The 16,233-nt window shown below is 34.9% G+C and overlaps 1 protein-coding gene across 3 annotated transcripts in view; it reads left to right on the forward strand.

The window, feature by feature from the left end:
- LOC128225161 (BAI1-associated protein 3-like) overlaps positions 1-16,233 on the forward strand; it is a 113,766-nt gene that overhangs the window by 45,945 nt on the left and 51,588 nt on the right. For all 3 annotated transcript variants that reach the window (XM_052935205.1, XM_052935207.1, XM_052935206.1), the window contains 3 exons: positions 1,851-1,938; positions 13,328-13,411; positions 13,894-14,061. In XM_052935205.1, the coding sequence (XP_052791165.1) occupies positions 1,851-1,938; positions 13,328-13,411; positions 13,894-14,061 (340 nt within the window). The remainder of the gene's footprint in view (positions 1-1,850; positions 1,939-13,327; positions 13,412-13,893; positions 14,062-16,233) is intronic.

A 16,233-nucleotide genomic window follows, 5' to 3' on the forward strand; every position in this document is an offset into this window, starting at 1 on the left:
ACCAAGTTCTGATCTGTATTTAGCATCAGGTTCTGATTTTGATAAGCTGCCTGCCTGGCACAGAAAAAATAAATCTGATTCTTTAATAAGTACAAAAATGCTCATATTATAGCAGTTGTTAGAATTGGAAATCATATTGAAAACATCATGCACATTTGGAGGCCCAATCATATTAAAATTAAAGATTTCCTGTGTATGGTAATTATCTATTTACTCATATCAGTAAAAAAATCAACAAGCTCCTGAAAGTCATACCTTTTGCATGATTTTTGATTTTTCAGCACTTCATAAGAATTAAAACTGTTTTGTCTTGATCGAAGCTATGGTAATGATTTGGATAATACGCTAATCATATACAGCAGAAGTGATTTTATATAACTAGGTATATTTTGAAACTGACGTTCACTGGAGAAATGACACGATCAATGGTTGATGTAGATGATTATAAGTACAGGTTGATAATAAATTAATATTAACGCTGTTTTAAAACAATTAGCAGGAATCAACGCTTTGTATAAGCATTGGTAAATTTTGCAATGCATGTCCTATGGAACGTGTGCATCAGCATGATGAACTCCTCTTTAAAGTGATATGTAAACAAAACGATGCTTCGAGCTCTCATTTTCTGCTGGCCATGGAAGATGTTTAAAGCCGATTTCAAAATGAATCAATGTTCCTAAGTAATAGAAAACTATACTTCATGTGGTGTTTGTTTTTCATTAATGTACCTTAAAGCGGCAGTATTCTGTATGATAAAATAGCGAAAAAAAAAGGAAAATTGTCGAAAACTGACATAAACTTGGCATCAATGTGTACAATGCATTGAAACTTACTAACTGAAGTACCACATAGTTTACAATTTATTCAAGTTTAGCAGTTATTTCTTATTTTTCCATTAAAAAAGATTACTAGGTATGTCTGCCAGGTTGAATTCATTCCTTATGCGTGATTGGCTAGTCGGTGTTATCACGTGATATTACCGAGGTAGGCGTATAGCTTAATTATGTAACCCAATTAGAGTAAGCCATCGTAGCTCAGTGGATACGAAGCTGGACTGCAATTTTGGCGACACGGGTTTGAACCCGGTCTCCAACACAATTTTTTTTTTACATTTTGGTACTTTTTTTGACAATTATGATATCAAAGCGTAACACATTCTATTAATTAGATAATTGTCCTGAGATTCGTTACAGAAAAAAACTTTTTTTGGTGCCAATCTGGTGTACAGTCCCTTTAAAGGAAACACGATGGAAATAGTTGGAACAACTAGCAGATGCAGGGGGTGGGGATGCACCAATTAGGTGTGTACACCCGTAAGTTTTTCAAAAGAACATTTCATGGTAATATAATAGGGTAATTATGCACAAATTACACCAAAATGCACCATTTTACCTAAACATGACCCCTAACCCCATCCCCCACCCCCTTGCCATGTTTAGAGCCTATTTTGATGATTTGCGGAAGAAGGGGCGTATACCCCAAAGTACACCCCTAAAATGCATCCCCTCCTTATGACAAATTCTGGACTCGTCCCTGAGTTTTAGTGTTTTGGGTTGTGACAACTGATAGTCGAAATCGGGAACAATTTTTTATTTGGATATTACTTAAACCCGGCCCTACATGAGTGTACCCATTAAATTGTTATATTTCTTCAGATTTTTGCTGTAATGCTTCACTTCTCTCTTGATTTTTTTATAACGTTATTCATTTAATTCTTAAAATTTGTAATATGACATGAATTATTCATTTTTGTGCTTTTCATCAAAATAATAAAAATCAGTCGAGTGAATATGAATGAACTGATATTTCTCTGGTAATGAGTAACCATTATACATTGTATGTGTTTTCAGAGTTCAAGAATCTGACGGGAATTTCTTCGAAAATTTCACTGCGTTGTCATGGCGACAAGAAAACAAACGTCTTCGAGCAACAAATGAGGTATAACATGAAACGTACCAATATTAATGACATGACCCAATTTCATTTATCACAATATTAGAACTGTTGTCTATTAGTGCATATAGTGGGAATAGTGTTATTTTATGTGAAGTTAACCATTTATTCATATCAGAAATATATTTGTATATTGATCGATCCACATTGTCTCCTGTGGGAATTTGACTCTGCCCCCATTTTTCTTAAGACCAAACTCAATTCCATATATAAGGAAAATTCCATATTTAAGGGAAAATGATATTCTCGTGGTAGACTCAGAAACATTAACAAAAATTATCTTTAATAAAAATGAAGGGCGATCAATTTGTTAACAAGGTCATGAGGAGTGTATGAAGAAGCAGTATTAATTTGATACATGTGTATGTGCGTATTGTTTCATTTGAATATTAAAAATGTTGCAATTAATGCTGAGGTCGAAAAAAGTTAAGTTTTTGTACATAATATTTATTTCTCAATAATATGGCAGAGATATTTTACTTGCTAAATCCTGTGCATAATTACTCTTGCAGGGTATATGCCAAGTTTCATTTCAATATACAGTACATTTTTATAATTAAAGCAAAATATTTGCACAACTTTGTAGACATCACGGCAATGGCAATAACCTGTCAAGCAAGGCAGCATTTAGGTAATGCAGAATACTGAAGTTAAGATACCTCTCTTAGCGAGTATTGACTATCATCCTACCTCCTTCATTTAACACCTTTGCTTGTTTACAATATAAGAATTACATGGAAAAGAAGGTATTTTATCTTGTTATTTTATCTTGTTTAGGATTTTCTAAAAATATGTATTGCATTTTGTAGGCCAATCGTTTCTGAGAATAGGGAATTTTAGAGGCTATTTTTGGGAAGAAAAATAGGGTTCATCACTAAAATGTGCTCTGTACATGATTTACCAAGGTCTTCAGGTTTGAAAGATATGTCACATAACTGGAGATTTCAAGAGGCTAGCAAGGGGCTTAAATTAGTCTCTAAAGACGATAAATAACTGAAAACATATGTTTCAAAATAATTTAATATTTTGCACTTAAATATTACATTTGATGTGTTTTCACAGTATTATCCGGAAAACTTCATTTCAAAACTTAATCTCATTAGTGCCTCTCGTAGGCTCGCCAACATAACTATATATAATTTACCAAACAAACGTTTCATTTCCTTTATTTCATCAACATGATTCATTAAATACAATATTTGATTGGTCTACATAAAAAAGTCATTTGTCTAATATCTTGGTAAAAACTTAGGTTTAACATTTATTTCAAAAAACTAATTGTGTTTTGTTTTTTACAAAGATATTCTGCATAGCGCCCATTCACACTTTCTTTAAGAAAAAATCTTACAAGACCTGGCTGGTAGACATGTTTAGCTAGTACAGAATCAATAAAAAGAAAAAAGAAAACAGAACCATCAGTTCTTGCATACCGTCTCCTGTATAATTATTAAGTTTCTTTCAAAAAATCTTGGCTGCTTTAATGTTTATAAATTAATGATGACAATCTTTAAGTGCAAATTCTCAACTCCTTTGTGGATGGAGAAGAAGAAAGGTCCCAGCTGAATTCTGTTTTTTTTTTTTCTTCAGGCATCCGATCGATTTATTAATTACAAGTTTTGTAGGGCTTTGAGATTTACCAGTAGAAAGAGATCTAAGTATTGACCTGTCATCATATATTCAATTAATTAATGATTATCTTGATCAACCAGAGGTACTGAACTATGATGCTTCTTCTCAAAAAATAAGGTATTATCAATATTTTTTTGACATGGTATGTCTAGTTTTGAGGGATTGATACAAGATAATATAAAAACATGGTTAGGAATCAACTTTTTTTGAAACGCTTGTATGAAGTTAAACCAAGTTCTATGATGCACTTGTGCCTATGTTGACCAAACCAAGCTCTATAAGACAAGATTGTGCCTATTTTGACCAAACCAATCTCCAAGACAAGATTGTGCCTATTTTGACCAAACCAAGCTCCAAGACAAGATTGTGCCTATGTTGACCAAACCAAGCTCCAAGACAAGATTGTGCCTATTTTGACCAAACCAAGCTCCAAGACAAGATTGTGCCTATGTTGACCAAACCAAGCTCCAAGACAAGATTGTGCCTATGTTGACCAAACCAAGCTCCAAGACAAGATTGTGCCTATTTTGACCAAACCAAGCTCCAAGACAAGATTGTGCCTATTTTGACCAAACCAAGCTCCAAGACAAGCTTGTGTCTATTTTGACCAAACCAAGCTCCAAGACAAGATTGTGCCTATGTTGACCAAACCAAGCTCCAAGACAAGCTTGTGCCTATTTTGACCAAACCAAGCTCCAAGACAAGCTTGTGCCTATGTTGACCAAACCAAGCTCCAAGACAAGCTTGTGCCTATGTTGACCAAACCAAGCTCCAAGACAAGATTGTGTCTATGTTGACCAAACCAAGCTCCAAGACAAGATTGTGCCTATGTTGACCAAACCAAGCTCCAAGACAAGATTGTGCCTATGTTGACCAAACCAAGCTCCAAGACAAGATTGTGCCTATGTTGACCAAACCAAGCTCCAAGACAAGATTGTGCCTATGTTGACCAAACCAAGCTCCAAGACAAGATTGTGCCTATTTTGACCAAACCAAGCTCCAAGACAAGATTGTGTCTATTTTGACCAAACCAAGCTCCAAGACAAGATTGTGCCTATGTTGACCAAACCAAGCTCCAAGACAAGATTGTGCCTATGTTGACCAAACCAAGCTCCAAGACAAGATTGTGTCTATTTTGACCAAACCAAGCTCCAAGACAAGATTGTGCCTATGTTGACCAAACCAAGCTCCAAGACAAGATTGTGCCTATGTTGACCAAACCAAGCTCCAAGACAAGATTGTGTCTATGTTGACCAAACCAAGCTCCAAGACAAGCTTGTGCCTATGTTGACCAAACCAAGCTCCAAGACAAGCTTGTGCCTATGTTGACCAAACCAAGCTCCAAGACAAGATTGTGCCTATGTTGACCAAACCAAGCTCTATAAGACAAGCTTGTGCCTATGTTGACCAAACCAAGCTCCAAGACAAGCTTGTGTCTATGTTGACCAAACCAAGCTCCAAGACAAACTTGTGTCTATGTTGACCAAACCAAGCTCCAAGACAAACTTGTGCCTATTTTGACCAAACCAAGCTCCAAGACAAGATTGTGCCTATGTTGACCAAACCAAGCTCCAAGACAAGATTGTGCCTATGTTGACCAAACCAAGCTCCAAGACAAGATTGTGCCTATGTTGACCAAACCAAGCTCCAAGACAAGATTGTGCCTATGTTGACCAAACCAAGCTCCAAGACAAGATTGTGCCTATGTTGACCAAACCAAGCTCTATAAGACAAGATTGTGCCTATGTTGACCAAACCAAGCTCTATAAGACAAGCTTGTGCCTATGTTGACCAAACCAAGCTCCAAGACAAGCTTGTGTCTATGTTGACCAAACCAAGCTCCAAGACAAGCTTGTGCCTATTTTGACCAAACCAAGCTCCAAGACAAGATTGTGCCTATTTTGACCAAACCAAGCTCCAAGACAAGATTGTGTCTATTTTGACCAAACCAAGCTCCAAGACAAGATTGTGTCTATTTTGACCAAACCAAGCTCCAAGACAAGCTTGTGCCTATGTTGACCAAACCAAGCTCCAAGACAAGCTTGTGTCTATTTTGACCAAACCAAGCTCCAAGACAAGCTTGTGTCTATGCCTATGTTGACCAAACCAAGCTCTATAAGACGATTGTGCCTATTTTGACCAAACCAAGACAAGATTGTGCCTATTTTGACCAAACCAAGCTCCAAGACAAGATTGTGTCTATTTTGACCAAACCAAGCTCCAAGACAAGATTGTGCCTATTTTGACCAAACCAAGCTCCAAGACAAGCTTGTGCCTATTTTGACCAAACCAAGCTCCAAGACAAGCTTGTGCCTATTTTGACCAAACCAAGCTCCAAGACAAGCTTGTGTCTATTTTGACCAAACCAAGCTCCAAGACAAGCTTGTGTCTATTTTGACCAAACCAAGCTCCAAAACAAGATTGTGCCTATGTTGACCAAACCAAGCTCCAAAACAAGATTGTGCCTATGTTGACCAGACCAAGCTCCAAGACAAGATTGCGCCTATGTTGACCAAACCAAGCTCCAAGACAAGATTGCGCCTATGTTGACCAAACCAAGCTCCAAGACAAGATTGCGCCTATTTTGACCAAACCAAGCTCCAAGACAAGATTGCGCCTATTTTGACCAAACCAAGCTCCAAGACAAGATTGCGCCTATGTTGACCAAACCAAGCTCCAAGACAAGCTTGCGCCTATGTTGACCAAACCAAGCTCCAAGACAAGCTTGCACCTATGTTGACCAAACCAAGCTCCAAGACAAGCTTGTGCCTATTTTGACCAAACCAAGCTCCTAGACAAGATTGTGCCTATTTTGACCAAACCAAGCTCCAAGACAAGATTGTGCCTATTTTGACCAAACCAAGCTCCAAGACAAGATTGTGCCTATTTTGACCAAACCAAGCTCCATGACAAGATTGTGCCTATTTTGACCAAACCAAGCTCTATAAGACAAGATTGTGCCTATTTTGACCAAACCAAGCTCTATAAGACAAGCTTTGTGCCTATTTTGACCAAACCAAGCTCCAAGACAAGATTGTGTCTATTTTGACCAAACCAAGCTCTATAAGACAAGATTGTGTCTATTTTGACCAAACCAAGCTCCAAGACAAGATTGTGCCTATTTTGACCAAACCAAGCTCCAAGACAAGATTGTGTCTATGTTGACCAAACCAAGTTCTAAGACAAGATTGTGCCTATTTTGAACAAACCAAGCTCCAAGACAAGCTTGTGTCTATTTTGACCAAACCAAGCTCCAAGACAAGATTGTGTCTATGTTGACCAAACCAAGCTCCAAGACAAGCTTGTGCCTATTTTGACCAAACCAAGCTCCAAGACAAGCTTGTGCCTCTTTTTGACCAAACCAAGCTCTATAAGACAAGATTGTGCCTATGTTGACCAAACCAAGCTCCAAGACAAGATTGTGCCTATTTTGACCAAACCAAGCTCCAAGACAAGATTGTGCCAATGTTGACCAAACCAAGCTCCAAGACAAGATTGTGCCTATTTTGACCAAACCAAGCTCCAAGACAAGATTGTGCCTATTTTGACCAAACCAAGCTCCAAGACAAGCTTGTGTCTATGTTGACCAAACCAAGCTCTATAAGACGAGATTGTGCCTATTTTGACCAAACCAAGCTCTATAAGACAAGATTGTGCCTATTTTGACCAAACCAAGCTCCAAGACAAGCTTGTGCCTATTTTGACCAAACCTGGAGGTGTTGTTGGCATCACACTTTCATTTCCAATCAATGACATGAGGGGCCATATATCAGAAGCATCTTAAGTTGAAATTTTACCTTTTTTTTAAATTCAACAATTTCCTTTACCTGTTTTATTTCACTGGGAGTAAATGTTATGTAAAGTATATTCTGCAATTAAAATATGGACACTTAAGTTTTTGAATATAAAAAGAGATTTTTAAAGAAATATAACAATTCCAAATTTTACACTTAAAAGTCTGTTAAAAACTTCTTAAGATGCCTCTGTAATATTGACCCAGAATGAAAGAGTCCTCAAACTTTGTATATACATTGAACATCATGTCAGTAAAATATTATCTTTTCTGATTTTGGGTTCTGTAGGTCAAAGGTCAAGGTCGTAGTAACCTTTACTAGAAAATACTTCCTACCCAATTCATCCAGAATGTTTGATCCTAACTGTCTTGAAACTTGGTAAATATTTAATTGGGTTTGACAGTGAATGACACTCTGGACTGATGACATGTCGTATTCGAGGAATTGTTTTACTGTTATTTAACCGATGTTTTTGTGTCACAACATAGGGTTGAGTAAAGACACACCAGCCATCGAAAATTCTATATTGATACAGACTAGTTCTATTCATAATCTTTTTGTTTGGGAAACAAGTAGGCCATTGTTTGGGTGACAAATCCAATATTGATGCCATGCTAGGGAAGCTTTGCCAAGGGCCATGAATAAAAATATTATCCAGACCGTGGTGCCATGTGATTGTTTATTAAGAATGGATCAATGGAGTCGTAATTTAATATAAAAAGCATTCTCTCCATAACACAATAATGTCATCGTAGATCTTTGTCATAGTATTGCTGCTGTTTTTGACTGTGTGGGCAATAAACGCTATACCCTGGTACAGTTCCCAAAATAACTTTTTGGTCTTAGTTACTCGTGTGCTTATAATGTTTCTGAAACTTTTAAAATATAAATATAAACAAATCACCTTTTCGATTAAAAACGGAAGTGGGTGAAAATGAGTGCAATTTTTCCTAGAAAATTTATAATAACAGTCAGGTACTCTTGAACTGTAACCCTTTCAAGTGTGTGTTTAAGGACATACCTCCGCACAGTATGCCTGTTATATATGACTGCTTTAGTATAAACCTGAAATGGTCAGAGACATAATATTAACATGTTTTTGCATTGTTTAAGTTTCAACAATCATGGCTCCACAAGAAAGCTTCGTTTTGTCAATTTCTGGATATTTTGGGGAAAAGTAGGACTGCTATCACTTAACAAAATAAAAAATAGATAAAAATGCATTGTCTGGAAAATAATAGGTGGGGTAATTTCGATGAAGTATCAATTTGGTGTTTCTTAATGGTACAAGGTTCAGCAGTAAATTGTTGAGTTTTTGGTTTCCGAGACACGTTGTTTTCTGCAGGATGGCAATCCTTAAGGGTGATTTAGGCCTAAATTTATATATTATATGTCTCCACTCCAAGGACAGATCCGGAAAATCAACGCAACCAATATAATAGTAACGTATTGCTAAAAGTATGACAATGGTATCTTTGTTATGCTTGAAAAAAAAAATGAAATAATAACATTATAATTTTTATCCACATTTTTTAGAGGAATAATAATGTAAACAAAACTATACATAATTTTTTATATATCGATCAACAATAATTTAGCTACCTCAACCCGGGGTTGTGGGAGGAGAAACATTGTAAAGAATAGTTTTGTTTAAGTCTTGCCTAATCAAATTTGTGATTGCAAGCTTTGCAGTAAGAATCAGAAGCAAACATTGGATTGTCCACAGTTCACATGACGTTAAGAATGGAAATATTGTATAGAATCGCAATGATATGAATGGTATATTTTAAGCCGTTTTCCTGGGTGAAACCAAATAATATAAGGCCCATACGGGGATCAAAGCAGGGAACCTTTGGGAGTTCATATAGAGACCTTAAAGCTGCACTCTCACAAATTGAACACTTTGACAACTATTTTATTTATGTATTTTTTTCGCAGATATTTACGCAAAAATTTTCTCTGTCCAAGACAAAAAAATAAAAAAGTTGTAAAAATATTATATCTGTGAGGATACAGCTTTAACACCAGCCGAACTTGACCATTCCTTGGCTCTGTATTGGCATTCTGGGAAGATTTCTTTTCAAGAGATGGAAGCTTTGATCTTCAAAGCTATGACTGTAGGCATTTACTTAAATGCAATATTACCATAACCAATTAAATACATCTATTACTTTCCTGAAAATTGATCCCAAAAGAAATTGGATGTCTCAATCTTAAGTTTCTTTGATATAAAGGCCCAGGTCAAGAAACGGCAAAATTCATTGAAAATAATATTTACATTTTTAGATGTACAGTTTTTCCTTGTTGTTGAAGATATAAAATTATGTTCTGAAATATGCTTTATCTTCTTCATTTCAGATGATTTTGAAATATTTTAAACATGGTAAAATGTGAAATTGTTTCTTTTATTCCTTGGCTTAAAAATGTTCTCTTTTTTTTTTGAAACATTTTTTTATACCTTTATAATATTATTGTCATTTGCAATCAAAAGTTGTGGTAGTGCAAAACTTTTACATTAGCAACAACTCAATGAGACTGATCAAGAAACTTCCATGGAACTTGTTTCCCATGTTAGCACTGGCATAACGTAAATGTGTGACAGAAAGTCCCATCACTTGTTAAAATTGTCTGTTGAGTTATGCCTCTTGTTCAACAGCTACTGAATGCAACAACACAATAACCAACAATAGGAACAACACCACCAACACCACAAACACCACAAACAAGGATGCATTCAGGGGACAGAAAAATATTCAATATATCTTTTGGCAAAAGGTCAAACTCAAACTTGGACAAAAATATTGAGGTCAGAAGTGTGAAGGAATATTTCTTATATAAAGACTGATATTTATCCTGTCTAACCGTAACTGCTCAATTCGTTTTTACCACATGCAGTGTTTTTGTTTGTTAAAGTTTCTGCTCTGTTAAAAAACCTTGCTTACTGGAAATAAATGATTTATCAGCAATATTATAAGATTATGTTGTCAAAATTATTGACAAAATTACAAGTAAGGATTTATCATATTTGTTTGTATGTTTTTGTTGTATGAGTTCATGATGACAGTCAAGCAATTTCCATGAAGCGCATGGTCTATCCTAATATTTAACTTTTAAATGATTATTCATCAATTTTAATTGATTAATAATTAAAAAAATAATATAATTTAAATCTTCTGCAGCTTAATGTTTATTATTAAAGTTGCTAGACACCAGATGGTCAAAAATTGGCCAAATACAGTTTTTCCTCAAAACAAGCCTGAAGAATTGTCAATGCGAGCAAGTCGGAGGCCAATAATACATAAATTTACATGGTTAAATTAATAAACGCAACAATCATATTGCTGTCTCATCTGTGTTTCCCTGTTTTAAAAGAATGCATAATGGTTTCCCAGTTTAAAGCGTATATCTGTTAATGAGTACAGAAAAATATACCAACCCTATTGTTAAACTTATTGGGATTTACATGGTAGATAACCCTAGTGAATTTCTAATTGGAAAAATGTGCAAAAACTGCGAAAGATGCATCATCATGGTGTCGTAAAAGAGGGGATACATCAGTAAGCGCGATTCAATGTGTTGTACACACCGATGTCAAAATGTTTATTTATCCGTTTATTTATTATTAATATTAGCTTCTTTATTGAAAGGTTATTAATATATAACAGATGCTTGTATAACAGAATACACAATATTTTTAATGGAGTACCGGTATATCATTGGTGAAATGAATTAGCGCTATTCCAATCAGAGCACAATATTGAAATAAACGATAATGTCATACCCCTATGTGTGTTATGCATTATAAAAATGAAGTTTTCTGGAGACAAAAGGCTAGCCCATGTAAATATGATAACTGTCTGTAGCTGCAGAAATAGTTGGGGCTCCGAGCGTGCAATAATAATCCCTGTAATGATATTATATGGAGTCCATTAAAATAATTAGGTAATACCGGTAAGCTTTAATTATATTGCAGTGTCAACAAGCCATGGATTAATTCCACTATTGTGTGATTTCTTTCTTTCCGTGAGACATATTTGTATGCATATTAATAATTAATCCCCTCGTAAAGGTTCGTGTATAATAAGTTATATGATATGATGTTATTACTGGGACGATTTTATGATTCCTTCATTAGGCAACAGAATAATCAAATCTGTCTGATAAGAAAAATACCGTAAGCAAGTATAATGTATGATAAATTCAACTGATGCGCTTGGATAGTGCATGAATATGACCGTTACATCACGAAATGAATCAGCAGAATATTTCAGCTTAAAAGATGTATTTTGATAAGTCATGTAAAGCGTAGCGTCATGTCATGGAATGGTTATAAATAATAATGAGTTATCTGCCAGAGACGTATTAATTTCATGTCATTTGTGTAAAAGACTTTGCAATTCCATGCAAGTTATTTTGATCACATAAACCAGTCCCATAAAACTTAATATGCTTTGAATATTTAATGATTGGTATCAGACACTTAGAATTTTGAGGTAATGCTGTCTCTGAGAGAACTGCACAATTTCATATGCCAGATTAGGCCACAACAAATTGATCATTTGTTCGTCCGATTTGCCGCAGTTGGAAATCATAAAACACAAGAAAAAAAATATTTAAGAAAATTGCTCCCACACGTTATTTGGCTGAGCAGATATTAGAGTTGATAGTAAGACACTGGATCTTATTGCCATTTGTATAATATTGAGACAGAATTTCATGTAATACAATCAAAACCTTTGCATTTATGACTGAGACGTTTTTTTTGCAATTAAAAAGCATTTCTTTACATAATTGTAGAATAAATTTAGATTTAATACCCATTCTTTTATCACTTTTCGCTGTCACTCGCATCTGATTTGCCTTAAATCAAGATATTTTTATTTTATTTTATTTTTTAACTTGTTGTGGCCTTAAATCTTTTGAAAAAACAAAGAAAAACTTGGCTTTGCTAATTCTTTTCACTAAGTCTACATACATTTAAACCAATTTAATGTTGATTTTGATGAAATGCAGTCAGCCTGCAGTTATATGTCAGTTTTTCAGATGATTCTGTTCCAGTAGATGCGGTTAATTGAAATAAGGTTAAAAATAATTAATCTATCCGGCCACGTATTAAAACACAGAAAAATATTTTACTTATCTTGCAAAATTAGCCGAATTTAGAGCTAAACTTCTCGCTTTAAAGGAAAAAAAACAAACATTTAAAATGTGTTTATTGTGTAAATTTCATATTTCGCTCTTCTATTGTCCAAATATCTGTGCAATCAATATGTTTCTTTGTTTGTTTAATGTTTTATTAAAACTGGTAGTTCATTTGTCAATATCGTTCATCGTTTTCATATTGTTGCTACGGGTTTTAAAATTAAGAGACAAACTATGGTGAGGCATTAGCTATCATTGCTAGAAGCCTCCTGGTTATGCAATACTTTTATGTTCCTGACACCATCTAAGTTAATTAAGCTAGAGCTGCCTGCCTAGAACCATTACTTTACTAGAATCTCATTCATTTTTGGTAGATTAGATGTACAACTATGGTACAATCTTGCACACACAACTACTGTATACTCAAATGCTAAACTATTTTTTGTTATGTATTACTTATTGTTCATATTTTGAACTTTATTTAATATATCACAAGAGAGCGCAGCGAGCGCCATGATATGTTCTGTAAAATTCAAAATATGAACAATATCAAATTTACAGTTTGACCTATTTTGTCACATAGGCAATGTGCCCGTTATTGAGTTTGATCATGTAGACTGCATAAAGGAAAAAAACTGTCCTTTTTTTTAATACCTTTCATGATGTCTGGCCATTTGACCAGAAATAATTATCAAATTTCCAACTCATTACAACGATTTCATAGGTGAAGAAAGTAAAGCAATGTGTAAAATACAATATTCAAATTCCAACGCCAAATGTTTTGAACAAATTTATTTGTTGTTTTGCAGGATGATCGTGACACGTCAAAGCCACCGCCTCTAGAGAACCAGTATGCCCCAAAACCCTCCCTGCACTCACCCTCTAAGAAGGAGGTCAGTTGAAATGATCTCTTTAACACGTTGTTCAGACATTGCTTCTGTGACTGACAGAGAATAATGATAATAAGCTTTCTCTGGCAAAAAGCATGATGCTAAACTCCTACCATGGCTAATGTTTAGCAGCAGTTTCACAAAACGAACAATTTGTTGAGCACATGGGCCATTTTCAATAATTTATTAAGATCTAACATAAGTTTGAGAGTAAAATCTAAGAGTTTCCATTGCTATCTATTGTTTTTATATATTTTTCTTTAAATTTGACTTTGTTTAGTCCTAGTTAGTGTCAAAGCTGATAATTGTTCATAACACAACTGTTGCTGGTATGATTCACATTCATAGACATATTTTAACTGCTGGTACTTGTATCTCTCTTGCTAAAATAATTTCTGTTCCGTGGTCCTTTCTTATGTACTTTTAGTTTCAGTAATAAAAACAGGTAAGCATTGGTACCTTACCTACCTTTCTCTCGTTTCAAGTTCGAGATGCTATATGTGGAGGTCCTTTACACAATCAAGCACAAAATTGGGATAACAATTGGGGGGCACCTGCCATTTATACAGGACCTCTACCAGTATGCGCAGCAAGCCTTCAAGGTCTCTCCAGAAGACCACGCCCGATTGCTCGCACAGGCCACGAAGGAAAAGGTAACTGTTATGATGGTCTCCTAAGTTACTTCCATTCATTTTAAAGGTATAATCTGTCAGATTACCTTTGTTGAACAAACAAATGCTACGCTGAACACTCTATAGCCTATCTGTTAATTAGCAGACCATTGCAATCGGCACCATCACGTGTATTGGTAGGTCGCAGAAGACACAATTAAACCAAATTTGTGTTAATTTTGTGCTTGCCGCTATCCTGATTAAGTGTTAAAATCAGTCAATATTTTCACATGGCAATATGCAATGTTGTGGTCGATCATTACATGATATATCCGTTTTTTGATTACCAAACTGTTAAATTTAAATTGTAATAAGGAAGCATTGCTGGTTAAAAATGGTTTAAAAAAGATAAATGCAATTGCCATTGTTAATCCGCGAAAGCATTAAAACTGTGAATTAATTAACATAGTCATATAGGATATCAACAGCGACACGCTTGATTAACTACAGAGTCTGAGAGCTGAGTGCGCCGCTTACATCATTTTAATTCGTCGTCGATATCAAACTTATAGCTTGAAGCCCCGATTATAAATCTAGATATATATATTATTCAAGATTATCAGTTTAATATTCACCGACTGTAAAAGCATTAAACAAATAAATCATAGTACTGTTTCACTTTTTGTCATCTGACTGCTTCCCGCCGGCCGCAGTTAATTACGATAGCAGTCGTTCTTGTTAGAAATGCTGCAGAACTCGATGAGAATCTCATTTTAATTAAGCTTGTATCAATGACTATCTAAATCGGCTATGATGGCTCTAAAGACCTCTTACGAATTGCCACATCGCGAAAAAATATTGACAGAATACACGTCGCGAAAATGTGTGACATATCTATAAAATCGGTCTTTCTTTTTTTTGAGGGGGGATGGGGGGGTTGTTGCCGGATCCAGACCGATTGAGGTTCCAAACTTTTAGAAGCCCTGGCCGTGATCAAACACAGCACCCTCATTTTTTTTATATTCAAAAACTAACACGGGAATTAAGCATTTTCACAAATGAAAAACATGACCAGTGTCACAGACTGGCTAAAATGATTCAGAAGTAATGCCCCTTAATGAGTTAAATGTTCGATTATTAAAAGGAGAAGGGCGCCTGTGCACTTGCATTTATATTTTGCCTTTAGTTTGCAGCAGATGATTGTATGACCTTTAGAAACTTTCTAATTTCTAGATTTTTTGATTACATGGCTGTAATCATGAGACTTTGAATGCTTCTCTATGATGTTGCTATGGTTATCAAATGTTTTGCAGGTCTAATTTAACACCTTAAACCAATTTCCTTGTGGAATACCCAAACACTTTGCAACTTCAATTCAATTCCTATGAATAATTTATTTTCACTTTATGAAAATTTACACTGGTGTAGGCAAACTTAAATGTCAAAGAGGAGCCTAAGACTTTCAATGAGCCCAGCTTTAATTATCTAATTCCTTGCATATAATTTCCTCTGGAAAATTCTTATATAACATGGATTCAGGTGAATACGATTTTTAAGATATTGATAATGTATTGTTTTCACTTTATGCATTCTTATCAATAATACAAATCAGAATTTAATTAAATCATGGTTTGTGACTGCGATTCGGTATATATCAAATTATAGTATAAAACAATGTTTAAATAATATATTTTGTAATTGTAGTAAATTCTAATGTGGTAACATGAAATTCAAATCTAGTTAGTGTTTCATGAATAATTGTAACTTGCAATATGATGGTGACATTTTTATGACGTATTGCATAATTTATTGTCAGTGCTGCTGTGCATGGAAACTTTTTTTTTATTCAAACCGCCAATAAAAAAAATGGGATGATTAATAAATGCTGTACATCTGTTTTAAGCAATGATAGTTTGATTGCAACTTTTGCAACGGGTTTTCATATTTCATTGATGGAAGTATCTGCCTTCAGAAATGTTTCATATGTGGCATCAACTGTTGCTTTATCAAAGAATACAAGAGTTAATGTGCTGCAATCGAAACTCATTTCAGCACCATAATGTTCCCATGCTAAAGTACATTAATATTACAGCTCATCTATATTTCAAGCTAAAACTGAAGGCAATATCATATCTGTTGAATGGTTGTCATCATCAGCATGATATGCACACAATGGTTAATGCATGTTGGCCTTATAATTCAATGTAAACCATT

The sequence above is a fragment of the Mya arenaria genome, chromosome 2 (genome assembly GCF_026914265.1).
Source record: "Mya arenaria isolate MELC-2E11 chromosome 2, ASM2691426v1".
Taxonomy (NCBI): Eukaryota; Metazoa; Mollusca; class Bivalvia; order Myida; family Myidae; genus Mya; species Mya arenaria.